Here is a 13,318-nt window from a genome sequence, read left to right as displayed (position 1 = left end):
ATTGTCTTCATTAAGAATGACAAAAGAAACATGCAACAGGAAAGAAGCACATCAGAAGGCTTATCTCTCTCTCTCTTTTTTTTTTTTGAGACGGAGTCTCGCTCTATCACCCAGGCTGGAGTACAATAGCATGATCTTGGCTCACTGTAACTTCCACCTCCCAGTTTCATGCAATTCTGCCTCAGCCTCCTGAGCAGCTGGGATTACATGCACCCACCACAATGCCCAGACAATTTTTGCATTTTTAGTAGAGACGGGGTTTCGCCATGTCGGTCAAGCTGGTCTTGAACTCCTGACCTCAGGTGATCCACTTGCCTGGGCCTCTCAAAATGCTGGGATAACAGGCATGAGCCACCATGCCTGGCCTCTTTTTAGGAGGGGTGGGTGGAGGAGGGGGACCGTGTCTTACTCTATCACCCAGGCTAGAATGCAGTGGCATGATCTTGGCTCACTGTAACCTCTGCCTCCTGGGTTCAAACAATTCTCGTGCTTCAGCTTCCCAAGTAGCTGGGATTCCAGGCATATGCCACCATGTCTGGCTAATTTTTGTATTTTTAGTAGAGACAAGGTTTCAATATGTTGGCCAGCCTGGTCTCAAACTCCTGACCTTAGGTGATCCACCTGCCCTTGGCCTCCCAAGTCCTTGGATTATAGGCGTGAGCCATTGCGCTGGGCCCAAGAATGCTTATCTTGAGCAGCTCTGAGTTTTAATACTTTCTGTATTTTCAAATTTTTCTACAATAAGTATGTATTACTTGAAGGATCAAAAAAGATTTTTTTTAAGATAATGTGGGATATCACCACATTAAATGGAGTAAACAAAGCGAAACAAAACAAAAAGGAGCTGTGAGTACTCTTTCTCTAGAATGTAGCTTTGTTTTCATAATCCCTCCAAAGTGTTTTAGGCATGCGTGGGTGAAGGAACAGGAAATATAATAGAACCAGACCACTAATAATCCCCTATCCTACTTAAAGAAAAAAAGGCAGAGTCTAAGTAAATGTAGCTCTGTTCATCTGTTGAGGCATCTTTATACATCACTTGAGGAAACAGCATCTAGATCTTAAAAAAAAAAATCACAGACACACTGTGGAGAGAAATTTGGAAAGAATGAACCTTGGCTTCTCTTGTTAGAGCTTAAATCTTCTCTAAATCTAACTTCAGAAGGTGGATCCAAGAATTTTTTGTTCTAATTTTAAAGTAACAAAAGACTAAGTGTAAAAGTGGAATATGTTCCCTTTTAGAAATAGAAGAAGGAGAACAGAAATAGACTGTGAGGGTGTGATTATGATTCTACAGAATTTTAATATCATGGGCATATTAAGCAAACACATAAAATGTGTTTTAACACACCCACTATTTACTGAACAATTCACATGTGCCTGAATCAGCCTAAATCTCTTCAGGAATTAAGGATTATAGAGCTTCATCTGTGTCTGAAATAATCTTTTCCCTGAAGTTCAGAGAGTTTCAATAAACTTTCATCCAAAACTAAGCTGATCAAAATGGTCCTATTCCTATATGCATTTTCCTACCCGTCAAAGAAAAGCATGGCAGTTACTTACAAAAGACTATTAACAGGACCATGATAAAGAAGCTGATGTACAGTGTCATCCCTGTATAAAAAAAACTGGTTCTAGTATTTTCTTGGTTTCTCTGGCACAACGTTGTAGATGCTGTAGTAAGCCTGATGGCTTTCCTAGGTCTTTGAAAATCATATGATGGGTTGGAAATGGGGAGAATAATGAAAAATAATTACTATACTCCTGATAACACAGATTATATTATAAGATGATGTAAGAGGCTGGGTACAGTAGCTTATTCCTGTGTAATCCCAGCACTTTGGGAGGCTGAGGTGGGTGGATCACTAGGTCAGGAGTTCAAGACCAGCCCGACCAAGATGGTGAAACCCCATCTCTACTAAAAATGCAAAAATTATCTGGGTGCAGTGGCAGGTGCCTGTAATCCCAGATACTCAGGAGGCTGAGGCAGAAGAATTACTTGAACCCAGGTGGCAGAGGTTGCAGTGAGCCAAGATTTTGCTACTGCACCCCAGCCTGTGCGATAGAGTGAGATTCCATCACACACACAAAAAAAAGATGATGTCAGAGGGGCTGAGTGCAGTGGCTCACACCTATAATCCCAGCACTTTGAGAGGCCAAGGCGGAAAGATCACTTGAGGCCAGAAGTTCAAGACCAGCCTGGGCAACAAAGCCTAACCCTGTCTCTATGAAAAATTAGCTGGGCATAGTGGCAGGATCCCTGGGCCTTGCAGTTTGAGGCTTCAGTGAGCCATGATTGTGCCACTGTACTCTTACCTGGGTGACAGAGCAAGACCCTGTCTTAAAGAAAGAAAAAAAGATGATATAATGGGAAGAGAATATGAGTCTGAGATCAGGCACTTGGGACTTGGGTTCTGGTTCCAACCTTCCCTCTCACTAACTAGGTGACTATAGTAAGTGACCTGACCTCAGGGCCTGGTCCTTCTCATCTGCAAAAACAGAGTGGGCCTAGGTGGCCTCTGAGTCTCTTTCTAATCCCAAAATCCTAATTTCTCTCCTCTTAATGATGGATTAAAACAAAGGTCCAGATCTTTTGCATTTTCTTTGAAGTACAAAAGTTCTGTGAAGAATTCCAACTCCTTCCTCATCAAAAGGTGTTCAAAATGAGCTTGGAAGGTGACAACTTCCTTCTGGAGGGATTCCAACACTGGAAAGTAACCAGATCTCATGTCAGCCAAAAAGATTTGATCTATTAGAAAAATGGCATAGCTTAGACAAACTGCAAAATAGTTTGTGGCTATGGAAAAAGAATAAGGTTTAAAGAAAAGGAACACTGTATTAAAGAAAATGTGTATATTTACTTCTTCCCAATCTCGATTCTAGAATAAAAATTCAAACACATTTTAAAAATATGATATATCAGAATCCTTAATTCTGCAGTAACATAAATTAAATACTTTGAAGGCAAAAAGATATATTCCTATGTGTCTCTTCTTAAATCAATTAGAAAGTTACATTGGTGCATTGGACAGTGTTGATGAATTCAGTATTCCATGAACTGAAACTGAAATCACACAAACCCTTGGGTCCTTCATCCTTTGGGGGGTGAAGGTTCCTAACTGGATCCCGGATACTGCAATCTGTTCCTGCCCAGGTGAAATCACAAATGCAGGTGGCTTCATTACTACACACCTGTGAAGAAAAAAGAACAGATATGGCATTTTCACTGTATTTTGTAGAATAAGGGCGGTACATGTAAAAGAGACACGGGGGCAGGGAGAAAGCTTTAAAAGCCATTTGGAATTTCTTTTTAAGTTTCCCATGGTTTTGATCAATAGGCATGAAGTAATAATGCATGGATCAAATGTGCAATATTTGATCCATTAAAGAAAAAATATTAAAAGGAAGAAATTATTGAATTTAATTATTTATTATTTTAAAATTAAATTGAATTATTCATGTCATTCTTAAATTAAATTGAATCATGATATTACTTAAGTACACAAATGTCTGATAAGATACTTTTTTCAACTTTTTTCAGAAGTAGCTGTTTTTAGGAACATACTTTAAAAACATATACACTTAATTCAATAAATTAATAGATAGTGGGCTCAAAAGCACTGCCAGAGATAAAAGGCCAGGAGACATAAATCACCAATACCTCATATGACCTCACCATCACCATGTCCAACACCAAACTTACTTAGTGGCACTTTCCCTGCCCAACAGGCATTACCCTCACCCCATCCCCACACTCCCAGTCCCTGGTATCCCTCTTTTCTCAGTCAGCCAGGCTGAGGACCCACCAGAACGCTGGAATGAAACTGTAATCTAGATGGAATAAATAATATTCAGCAAACTAAAGACAGGAGTGTTTAAACCCTTATCTTCCTGAGAAATACATTCGGGGCAGATTACTAGAGATGATAAAAATCAAACAAGGAAGCTTTTTAATCTGAAATGTTCTAATACATGATTGCACTGACAAGGCTGAATTTGGCTTAAAAAAACAGATAAAAAAGTGGGAGAGGCAGTAGGGCATTTTTACACATTAAGTTTTATGTTTTCAGAGTAATAACTGAAATAACCAAAAGACTTGCCCAGTAATTTTATTTTAATGTAATAATTACTGAGCATGTACTATGTGCCAGTATCTATGCCATATGCTTTAAGCAAGGCATGTCATTTAATCCTCACACAAGTGACTTCCCAAAGCCACTGGACAGCAAAAGGTGGAGCCAGGATTCAAACCCAGGATTATTTCTAGCCCCCAAATCCATGCTCTTAATCATTAATTGATACTGTCTCCCCTGTCTCCCCATGAGCTATGATTCAACCAAACTTAAAACTCTAGATACTTGTTAGGCACAAGCTTCCTGGGCTTTCCCACATTGTTCTACTCCATATCACCTTTCTATCTATCTATTTTGGATCATTTTTACCTTTAAGCCAGGATCTCCCTTTTATACTGTTGCTCAGTTTCTTCTCTTTTTCCATCTCTGAAGTCTGTATACATTTTGAAATATCTTATTTTAGCTAATCCTTATTTAAATAAGTATTAAAATTTATTTTTGGATAGATATGAAGATTAGGTTTACCAGTAAGAGCAACTCGCCCAAACACTTAGTTCACAGAATTACAGATGCATGCAGGTATGAATATGGACACCATCTTCTCTTTGGCTGACAATGGCCCAAGCATAACTGTACAACTTTATCCATGTGAAATATATCAATGACCCAGTCTCTAGGGTGATTTTGTATACATAGATACTCAGTATGTATACTGAGTAGCTAAAAGTGAATTGCTGAGCTGGTTTAAGTTGTTTTGAATCATACAAAATAGTCACCAGGGGTCTACAATTCCTTTATGAGCCTTATCAATTTTCTTCTAACTCTAGGTGATGTGCTGGTTAATTTTATGTGTTCCCTTTATTTTCTGCCTTACTGCATAAGCTGGGACATTTTATCTCATCTTACCCAGTCCTAGGACTGGGATTTATACCATCAGCTCTGTTGGTTCTCAAGCCTTTGGACTCAGACTGAATTATACCACCGGCTTTCCTGGCTCTCCATCTTCTAGACAGCAGATTGTTGGGCTTAGCCTCTGTAATCACATGGGTCAATTCCTCATAGTGTCTCCTTTTGTGCATATATGTATGTATTCTATGGAGAACCTTGAATAATACACAGATGTTGAGGTTTGTTGTTGTTTTTTTTAATTGAGACAGAGTCTTATTCTGTTGCCCAGGCTAGAGTGCAGTGGCATGATCTCAGCTCACTGCAACTTCCATCTCCTGGGCACAAGTGATTCTCCTGCCTCAGCCTCCTAAATAGCTGTGATTACAGGTGCATGCTGCAACACCTGGCTAATTTTTGTATTTTTAGTAGAGCTGAGGCTTTGCCATGTTGAACAAGCTGGTCTTGAACTCCTGACCTCAAGTGATCAACCCACCTTGGCCTCCCAAAGTGCTGGGATTACAGGTGTAAGCAACTGTGCCCAGCCTCACAGATGTCAAGTCATATATGGAGAATGTAGTGAATAAAAATAGCCAATGATAAAACAACAACAACAACAAAAAGAAGCCATATTAACACATGGTTTATTCATAGACGATAAGAGTACTAAGGAAATAATCATAATCAGTGCTTAGATATTAACAGCCACAATAGGAAAATGGCTGGAATGGAAGTCTAACCACTTTGACCATGCCAGACCATGAAGGTTCGAGCTGGCACATTGATATCTACTTACCCCATGGCCTGAACAGACTTTACCCTTGGAATCGAGTGGACAGCTACTCATATTTAGGGCTTGAATTTGTAGGCATTTCCGATCTAAGCACATCATAGACGGGCCACATGGTGTTCCATCTTCTACATAGCCCACATCTGTATCATCATCTAAAACTACATGAGCACCACTAAAACGAGAAAGATATCCATATAAGCATTAGCACCACACTTAGAAATAGAACAATATGAATGAGGCTTGCTCTTCATGAGACTAAAGAGGCTGTCAGTGGATGTGGATTTCTCCTAGCATTATCTCACTCTGCTTCCTCTTCTCCTTTCCCTACCTTTCCTTAATTAAAGAGCATGAAAAAGAAACTCTCTTTCATTATCATTGTTACAGTACAATGTCATTTGCATAAAGTGTATTCTAAATCTTCACCTGTTTTCAAGACCCAACATTAAGACTGGGGGAGGAGTATCCATATGAGAACAAAAGAAGCAAATATATCAGCTCTCCAAGGCTTTCAAATGTGGCATGGTAGAAAAAAGCAGATGATGAACAAAAATAGCAAATAAAAATATTTTGAAAAGTATTATTCTTACTTCAGAAGATTTAATTATCCATAATTAAAAAAAATAAACTGGTTAATTTTTACTGATATTTACAGACATGCCTAGCTTAATCATGGGGATGACATTTTAAGAAATGTGTCATCAGTCAATTTTGTCTTCGTGCAAATGTCACAGAATGAGCTTACACGAACCTGGATGGTATAGCCTCCTATACACCTACACAGTTATATGCTCTAGTATGGCTCCTGGGCTACACAGCATGTTACTGTACTGGGCAATTATAACACAATGGTAACTATTTGCCTATCTAAACGTATCTAAACATAGAAAAGTCATACTACTCCTTTTCTATGTTTAGATACGTTTAGATAGGCAAGTCCTTACCATTGTGTAAAAACTTTCGGTCAATGACAGACCACATATATGACAGTGATTTCATAAGATTATTTCATGTATTTCAGTGCTTACTTCTAAAATTTCAAAATTAGGAATAATTTGAAATTGAATGATAATGCTGTAGTCACTAATAGAATTAACTTGCTCAATATTTTGCAAATATGTTAGTTTAGTATGCAACAATATAATTTAACAAGGCCATTTTACCTAAAGGCATGAAAACACACATTCAAATAAAGCTTGTATACATCAAAGTAACTAGCTTTAGAGACTAAAAATTTATTCCAGGAGAGATCTTACTAAGACCCTGTTAGAATTCCCTTCAGTACCATTTAAAAGCCAGAAAAAAAAATAAGAATTTGACTTAGACAGCATTATCCAATTTAGTAGTACCCAATCAAATGTACTAAAATTACTTTGGATAATCCCAAATCTTATATTATCTCACTTAAGGTGACAATATAGTGCTCTAAGAGTACTAAAAGTAAAAGTGTGCAGACGATGAAGGCAATTCTGTAGGGGGAAGGCCAAAAGTGTTTCGAGCAACAATAATACCGCTGAACAAGAGAACAGTATCTCAGAATCATGACGACTTTGAAGGCAACAATACCTATTTGGAATATATCATGATTCCCTGGCTAAACAAAAATAAGCCTTATACTCACAGACAACTAGATATCAAATGTTTGTTTATAGCTATATATAATATTTTAATAAATATTTTATATATGTGAATAGGTATTTGTTAAGCCATCTTCCAAACCATATACTACATAAACTATAGTTTAAATTCTTTTTTTTTCAGTCATAAACACACACACACACACACACACACACACACACACACAGTGTTCAAACAGTGGCATACTCTAATGTTTAAAACTTTAATAATGGGTTAGAATGAACACCATAATTCTACTCTTAAAATTATGATGACAAACAAAGTCATATTACTACTAACTAGTCTCATTTTGAGCAATTGCAAGCTGCAAGTCAATATACAACTTTTTTTTAAGTGACTGTCAACACCAAAGGTGACAATAAAATCTAAATTAACTTTCCTCTTATAAAAACTAGAAAAATCTTTGGTTTTTGATTTTTGTGAAATTTGTAATTCTCATGGCTTATTAGGTCTTCCAACATTTAATATGTTACCTGCAGTCAATCACCCGGCCTTGATGGTAGAAGGAAGTTGGGATGATCTCACCCTGAAGTTGACCAATACGTGGAGCTCGAGTGAGATTGGTACACAGTAAGAATCCACAGAACACATCACTGAACATGTGTAAAAACAAACAAACAAACAAACAGACAAGACAGGAGGAATCAAGCTAAAAAAATCAAAATGATTCAGTCCACATTTATTCATATTTTCTAAATATTCTCTTTCTTCCTAAACCAAAATAGTTGATCATTTATCAGTGGTTAGTGATAACCCCCTCCCTCTTTGCTAAGAGGATCACAGTTTTGTTTGGAATAGCAAAGTGCCCAGCCCTGAAAGATGGACCATGACTGGTGTCTAAGCTATTCTTGGTACTTCCATTCTTGATACCCACTCTCCTACCCATTTCCCTTCTCATCTTCCTAGAGTTAAAAGTGGCCCCTGGGCTGTGAAGATGTGAGAAAAACCCAGCTCAGGAGTGGCTGCAAGGATTTTGTTTTCTGGATAAAAGGTTAGAGATTGACAGGGAGAAAACCTTTTGCTCCTATCCCTACTTCCCACCTTTGAATATGTAGCTTTTGCATCCACTTCACAATCATGAGTTCACAAAGCATAAAGACAAAAAGTTAATATGCTAAGGGTTGCAGAATAGAGGGGCAGAAATTATCTGGGTCTTTGATGACCTTGTTAAATTCATGCACCATGAGGACCTCTACCTCCAGTCTATCTGTTAAGTAAACAATGACTCCTTAAAAATGGGCAAAGAATAGAAGTGGCACATCCCAAAAAAAGGAAATCTATTTCTAACAAATGTATGAAAATGTGCTAAATCACACTTGTAATCTGGGGAAATGCAAATTAAAACCATGATAATATAGTAGGTCACACCCACCAGAACAGATAAAAGTAAAAAGTCTGATAATACCAAGTTTTGGTGAAACATGGTACAACAAGATTCTCATATACATAATACTGCTGGTAGAATTTACTAGTTCAACCATTTTAGAAAACAGTCTGACATCATTTGGTAACACTGATAACATCCCCTACGACTCAGAAATTTTTCTACTTATGTACAGGCCTTACAGAAACAGGTACAAATGTATACTAAGTTACATATATAGAATATTCACAGAAGCATAGATCCTAACAACCAAAAAATAAAAACAATCTAATGTTCATCAACACAGATTGGAGAACTAAAGTATAGTATATTCATTCATATGTACATTTATAAAAGTGAAACAAACAATAAAAATGAACAACAGATAACTATACACATCACAGAAAACTCTTAAAATGCTGTATGTGAGAAGCAAAATACAAAATAATATATAAAGCATTAGGGATGAAAACTTAGGCAGTAAAACTCTAAAGAAAAGCAAGAAAGTGACAGCCACAAATGTCAGGATCAAGGTATCTGCACTATTTCTGGGATGCTGCAATGTTCTATTTCTTGACCCATGTAGGAGTGACATGGGAGTTCATTTCATAATTATTTGGTAAAATGTATATTTATGTGCTACTTATTTTTAATGTTGATATTCACCATTTTTAAAAACTAGAGATGAGATCTCACTATGTTGTCCAGACCGGTCTTGAAATTCTGTACTCAAGCGATCCACTCGCCTCAGCCTCCCTAAGTGCTGGGATTATAGACATGAACCACCACATCTGCCCTATTTCACAATTTTTTCAAGTTTCAGAACACATTAATTTCCCATAACTTATTGGGGATTGGGTATTCTATTACCAGATCTTCAAAAGCTACGCTTTACAATAATCTAATCCACTGCCTCTCAAACTTTTTGAAGTCATGAGACACAGAGAAATAATCAGATATCTTTAGGACATGGAATGTAAGAATAAAGCTAATCAAATTCAAGGTATCCAATCACATGGATTTTGACTACCTCAGGCTCCCCTTGTGCCTATCCTGTGACACCTCAAGGACTGAGGATCAACACCTTGGAACATCTATGCTTCACTCATGAGACATCAGGTGGGAAACTCTGTTTTCTATTATTTTGGTTTAATTTTTTTTAAATCATAGTCAAAGATTTGTTGCCTACTATGGCCTCATCCATTATCAAAGACTACCTGGAATTACAAAGTTTCATAAAATATAGCACAGAGATCATTAACTGAGAATAAAGCTTCCCTTAAATTCTTGCTCTGCTTCAAAGTTAGGAGAATGTTCTTTGCTTTAGAAGGAAAAGTAAAGAGGTTTGGACTATTAATAATTCCATTGATCTACAGTAACTGAATCAACCTTAATAACCTAATTAATGAGAATTCTAACTTTCCTTAGCTAATCAAAGGGAAATATCAGGCTGGGCACTGTGGCTCATGCCTGTAATCCCAGCATTTTGGGAGGCTGAGGAGGGCGGATCACTTGAGGTCAGGAGTTTGAGTCCAGCCTGGTCAACATGGTGAAACCCATCTCTATTAAAAATACAAAAATTAGCTGGGCATGGTGGCAGGCACCTGTAATCCCAGCTACTCAGGAGGCTGAGGCATGAGAATCATTTGAAACCAGGAGGTGGAGGTTGCGGTGAGCCGAGATCATCCCACTGCACTTCAGCAGGGACAATAGAGTGAGACTCAGTCTCAAAAAAGGAAAAAAAAAAAAAGAAATATCAATGTACTCTGAAAGCATCTCATTTTCTGAGTAAAGATGCCTCTAATATGTACTAACTAGATGCTTTTTAGAAGAGAAAAAAATCTCTAATGTAGACATTAGATGTCTGATTAAATCAAATGTTACTACACCTGTGAAATGATAAAAAATACGGTAAGATTTCACGTTGGTTGCAAAAATATCCATGGTCTATATAGTTTCCCTTTTAAACTACATGTACACTAATACATTCATAGGCCATATATTCTAGTAAAAGTAGAAAATGAAAAGCTAGTATTAAATTTGTAATGCTTTGGCAAAGTATCTCGTCAGAACAAAAATGAAGTAAAATGCAGCACATGAGAAATCTTCTGAATTCTGTGGAAATGGCATGAGTCTGTAGCACAGCAACAATTTACAGCTATTTGTCTCTAGATATAATAATATCTATTAAAAATAAATATTTCAAATTTTTCAATAGGTGAACACTTAGGAAAAAAATCAGTAGTGTTTATTTTGTGCTCATTTTGCACTTGTGTAAGGGCTTCCAAGTCCAGTGATTACACCCTCAGTGCTGACCACTCACTGTTTGCTGCACTGAATCCACCGGTCTCCATCCTTCCCACAGTTTCCCTTCTCAGTGCCTTCTGTATTCAGCTTTTCATAGCAGAACTTGTCAGACCCAGCAGCCTCTTTTGGAGACAGGCAAGAGAAGAAAATTAATCTTCATTTTCTTTGTTATCTATAACCAATAGTGTGGCAGTAAGTGTTTAACACTTAGTTCTCCAGAAAAAGGAAAAAGAACACCCAGATTTGTAGCATTTGCAAGTTTCCATGGTGTAAATTCTCCATGCCTCCTCTCACACTATCAATGTGGTGTCCACTGGCCTGTAAAATTTTTAAAAATTTAACAATTGGCTCTTGCAAGCTAATACAAAAAAGCTCCAACACAGCACTGTTTTTAGCCTGAGAAACAGATTTCTCTCCAATCCTTGTTGGTGAGTTTGAAGACAGAAGATGAGAATGATTATCAGCACGAATTAGTGCAGCAATACACAGGAAACTAACATTCTTAATCTTGTCTTATATTAATATTAGGAGATTAATTATAAAGTCATAGCCCATTGAGATTTTATATTGGCACCTGAGTTTTGAAAGTTAAACCCTTCGAAATACAAATATGTCTCCATTATCTTTCCTCTGTCAAAACTAAAGTGCTGAATGTAAATCTTTCAAATAAATGATATTTGCTGAACTCTAAAATCACTCGTGCCAGAGCCCTGTTCTCCTTTTGTGTGCTTTTTTTTTCCCTTTAGGGTGAACCTAGCCTCGGCCAGCAAGGCAGAGTCATTTCTCCTTCTTCCATCTGGCCCTCATGAACTGATACTCACTGGAGAGGCAATGTAAAGGTTAGGAAGAGAATATGTGCATAAACTTTTAGGAAATGTACTAAGAACCATAGCCACCATGTACCTGCCTGCATCTCAGAAAGTATCTGCATATCTTCACTTTGAAGTGAGACAGTAAATGACATAATTTAAAAAATAAATCTGGTATTTTCCTGGGTAAAAACCAGAAAGCTAACTTGTGTGTGTTAATTGAAAAAAAAAAAGGGGTCAAATGTTAAATCCAAGGTACAAGATAAATCACACAAGTGGCTAGATAATCACTCTTAACTCAACCCGATCTTTGCAAGTAAATGCAACATTCTTCTCTGAGAACCACAGCCACTAAATGGCACTGCTCAGTTCTGACACGTACCCAACTTAAGCAGTTGTTTCCTATAGTTTTTGTGACTAAGATTCATAGTTCTCTTTATTCTCATCCTTTTTATGTTCTTTTTTTAAAACATCACTCCAAGCTGTGCATCTCTCTCAGCAAGACTGGCAGAAAAGAACACTATTAAGAGAAAATGGTATGTGTAACCACCAAGCAAGGAGATGCGACCTACTTGTTCCCCAGATGTACTGACACTGGTTGTCTCTGGTCTTGCACTCGCCATTGTAGCAGCGGCCCTGGGGACAAAAGCACACATGTGAGGCAAACAGAGTCAGTTCATTTTCCTCCAAATTTTTACTACAATGTCTCCCTCTAGTTGATTTGGACAAGGTTTTTTCATTCCATACCCTAATATTTTTATAGTGACCAATAAGAATCACACACATCTTAAGACTAACAGTTAAAAATTTAGAATTCAATACAGAACTCATTGTGCAGCTCTCTAAATCTAAACTAAACATCAAAAATTTGAAATTTTATGGTAAACAAAAATTGGTACGTTTCTGTGAGAGACACCAAAAAGATTTTTAGCTTCTTTTGTGTATAGATGGTTAGAAAACATCAAATCTGCATTTGACATCATGATACTCACCTGTAGGTTATAATATGGCTTCCAGGAAAAAAAAAACTCATGACAGATTGTCATATTTTCTTTCCCACAACAGGTCGGCTGAAATTACTGAAAGATGGTCATAACTCAATAAATGAGACTTCCAGTTCTTCAGCTATTACATTCTTTTTTTTCTCTTAATCTGGACAATTTGTCACCAGAAGTAAATATATTTAATATTTGGCATACATGAAACAACTCTAAATTACAATCCCACTATAATTATTTACTTGATTAAATTCCCTTTGAAGTTATATTAATATTTATCAAAAAAGGAAAAAAAACTTTCTAACTAACCCTTTTTAAATTACGCTTAAAATTTATAGCCCAGCATACCTGATTTTGATTGCATGCATATCCATCTTGCTTATGAAGATTTGGTGGGCACTGCAAAATATTACCTTTTTAGTTAATATTTGGCATGCTAGGTACCTTCAGATAAT

General features: G+C 37.1%; 1 protein-coding gene across 9 annotated transcripts in view; it reads right to left on the bottom strand.

Annotated features, from left to right (window-relative positions):
• The window catches only part of ADAM23 (ADAM metallopeptidase domain 23), a 200,991-nt gene that overhangs the window by 50,406 nt on the left and 137,267 nt on the right, over window positions 1–13,318 (bottom strand). For all 9 annotated transcript variants that reach the window (XR_013519073.1, XM_054257820.2, XM_078328302.1 and 6 more), the window contains exons 19-24: window positions 13,212–13,262; window positions 12,438–12,501; window positions 11,073–11,178; window positions 7,860–7,979; window positions 5,755–5,923; window positions 3,081–3,192 (exon numbers count right to left, since the gene is read on the bottom strand). Coding sequence is in view for 8 of the 9 variants with exons in the window: in XM_054257820.2 (XP_054113795.1) it covers window positions 3,081–3,192; window positions 5,755–5,923; window positions 7,860–7,979; window positions 11,073–11,178; window positions 12,438–12,501; window positions 13,212–13,262 (622 nt within the window). In the remaining variant the exon portion in view is untranslated. The remainder of the gene's footprint in view (window positions 1–3,080; window positions 3,193–5,754; window positions 5,924–7,859; window positions 7,980–11,072; window positions 11,179–12,437; window positions 12,502–13,211; window positions 13,263–13,318) is intronic.

Source organism: Callithrix jacchus, chromosome 6, assembly GCF_049354715.1.
Source record: "Callithrix jacchus isolate 240 chromosome 6, calJac240_pri, whole genome shotgun sequence".
Taxonomy (NCBI): Eukaryota; Metazoa; Chordata; class Mammalia; order Primates; family Cebidae; genus Callithrix; species Callithrix jacchus.
The sequence above is the reverse complement of the archived record's forward strand: the minus strand, read 5'-3'. Positions and strand labels throughout refer to the sequence as shown.